This window comes from Austrofundulus limnaeus, unplaced genomic scaffold (genome assembly GCF_001266775.1).
Source record: "Austrofundulus limnaeus strain Quisiro unplaced genomic scaffold, Austrofundulus_limnaeus-1.0 Scaffold7, whole genome shotgun sequence".
Classification (NCBI taxonomy): domain Eukaryota; kingdom Metazoa; phylum Chordata; class Actinopteri; order Cyprinodontiformes; family Rivulidae; genus Austrofundulus; species Austrofundulus limnaeus.
Window position 1 is genome coordinate 1,021,505 of NW_013952409.1, and position 2,173 is coordinate 1,023,677.

The 2,173-nt window shown below is 38.9% G+C and overlaps 2 protein-coding genes across 2 annotated transcripts in view; both read right to left on the bottom strand.

The window, feature by feature from the left end:
* The window catches only part of LOC106535259 (protoheme IX farnesyltransferase, mitochondrial), a gene marked incomplete at its 3' end in the record, with an annotated part of 5,146 nt that extends 3,279 nt beyond the window's left edge, over nucleotides 1-1,867 (bottom strand). Inside the window, 3 exon segments of the mRNA XM_014032224.1 lie at nucleotides 305-686; nucleotides 849-991; nucleotides 1,760-1,867. Coding sequence (XP_013887678.1) covers nucleotides 305-686; nucleotides 849-991; nucleotides 1,760-1,790 — 556 coding nt within the window.
* Nucleotides 1-2,173, bottom strand: part of LOC106535267 (heparan sulfate glucosamine 3-O-sulfotransferase 3B1) — a gene marked incomplete at its 5' end in the record, with an annotated part of 109,381 nt that overhangs the window by 59,379 nt on the left and 47,829 nt on the right.

Genomic DNA, 2,173 nt, shown 5'->3' on the forward strand with positions numbered 1-2,173 from the left:
AACTAGTGGTCAGAGGCTGAACTACAACATAAAAATGAACGGTTGGCAAGAAGGTTGACATTTTAAACCTTAATAAAAAATTGATACAGGGCTTTAGAATATCGATACAGTATTGGGAAATGAAATATTGCGGTATTTCAGTGTATCGACATTTTCTTACACCCCTAATATTAATTATATTATATCCGGTTATGTCAAAACAAATAAGAGCTGAAGACAGGCAGCTTTTCATTTAGTTTACACTGAAAGCAACATTTTCACAATTATTTTAGATTAGGTGACATTACCATGATGTGTTTGTTACCTGTGAGTTTTATTTTGGAGAGTTTAGCGTAGATATCTGGTAACTCAGACGCATCAAATTTCAGCTGCTTCCACTGTCTGTCGAGACGTCCCTGCCTCACGTCCTCGGTCTCAACTTGAACGTGCGGAGTTTCATCTGGAGCTGCAGCGGGACGGGACTCAGAGCCTTCCTGCGCTGCTGCATTTCCTGCGATGAGCTCCGAGGTGGAGGTTCCAGGCCGTGGCTTCCTGCTGACATCCTCCGACTGCGGAGCAGGATTAACAGGTGGGATTCTCTCCACCTGCCTTTCGACGCCGTCATCTCTTTCATCYTCAACGGTCTGAACATGAGTTTGTTTGGGGACGGCACGTTGGTGAAGCTCACTGTTGTTTTTTGCTACATACTGGAAAAACAAAAAGGACAAAAAAAAAGCCAAAAGGATTCAGAATAGCCATGTACAAAAACAAGAAACTCATCTTAAGTTTTGAGGGAAAACAGACATSCTTAAAAAGCAACATTTGTGATGAAAAACACTAGAAGAACATCYTTGTGCGGTGAAATTTACCTGCCGCTTTAGAAAGCTGAGATGCTGATACGTCAGCCAGTTTGAAGGATCTCTTCTGTGCACATGAAAAAGGCTGCGAGCCGTTTGATTACACCGAGGAGCAATCTGAGATAATTTTTGCTTCACATTTACACCAACAAAGCCTGCAAGAAAATACGGTTTTTAGTCCACGCACAAAATATCGATTTCACAGTTAAAACAAGCAAACTTGCACAAAAATAAAACTGCTTAATCTGATTTAAATAAAGAGGAACAGATCACCATAATAAAACAAAACACGTGCAATCAAAKAATAACATGAAATAAAATATAAGAAGTCAACACATTTCTGTTTGCATCACATTCAAAACACATCCTGTAACGGAATTAATGGAAATAAATTTAAGTATCATACTTGTTATACTTTCAGTTGCTAATTTATAGATACTAGAGTTCATTAAACTCAATTAAGGCAATTTAGGTAGGTCAAAGTGATYTTGATTGACCTACAATAATTTATAAATACTGTCCGGAGCTCCCATTGCTGAACACCGGCGATTTCATGACAAAAYCACAGTTGATTTGCAAAAAGACATCACTCTGCTTGAACGTTTGACTTGTCCTCAAACAGTAGCTAGCATTTCCTGCAGCTAACACACGCCCACCCTGCATTATTGTATGCAAAAGTCGTATATTTGAGAACACAAACAATATAAAATACAGCGGCAGTGAGAGAGAAGCTGTTTTTGCACACATGTAAGCAATTAGCATCGATCTTAGCTTAGTTTCAGTCTCTGACTTTACCAGAAAGCTACATGCTAAAGATAGCTTCCGCTTTAGCATCAGCGCAGCTAACAGCGCAAGCGTAACACAAATGAATTAAAAGTGCAACAACATGTTGAAGGGAACGTCACTGTTCTCAAGTAATTTACCTGATAGTCTGCTACATGGCGTTTTATACATGTTCTTGAATCATAAAGCTGACTTTCCAGCACGACCCTTTACAGCCAGTGAGCCGCCATTTTGACCACATTGAATGGGTAGGAGGAAGTACTTCCGGGTCATGAAAAACTCACGAAACAGTGCTGCTGTGAAAGCTTCTGTACGGTTTAAAAAATATATATAATAAAGTTGTTTTTATTAATTAGGCTACTGAATGAATGCATCACAGCGCTAATGCAAAAATAAAACAATGTTCATGTTTTTGTTTGTTGTTTTTTTTGTTTTTGCTGTTTAGTGGCTCAGCGTCACGTGACCTGGGGAAATCAATGAGCAGAGTGCAAACAAACGCTTTATAAACGTTCAAATGGCACAAATACCTTTCTATAAACTACATAGATTGTTAC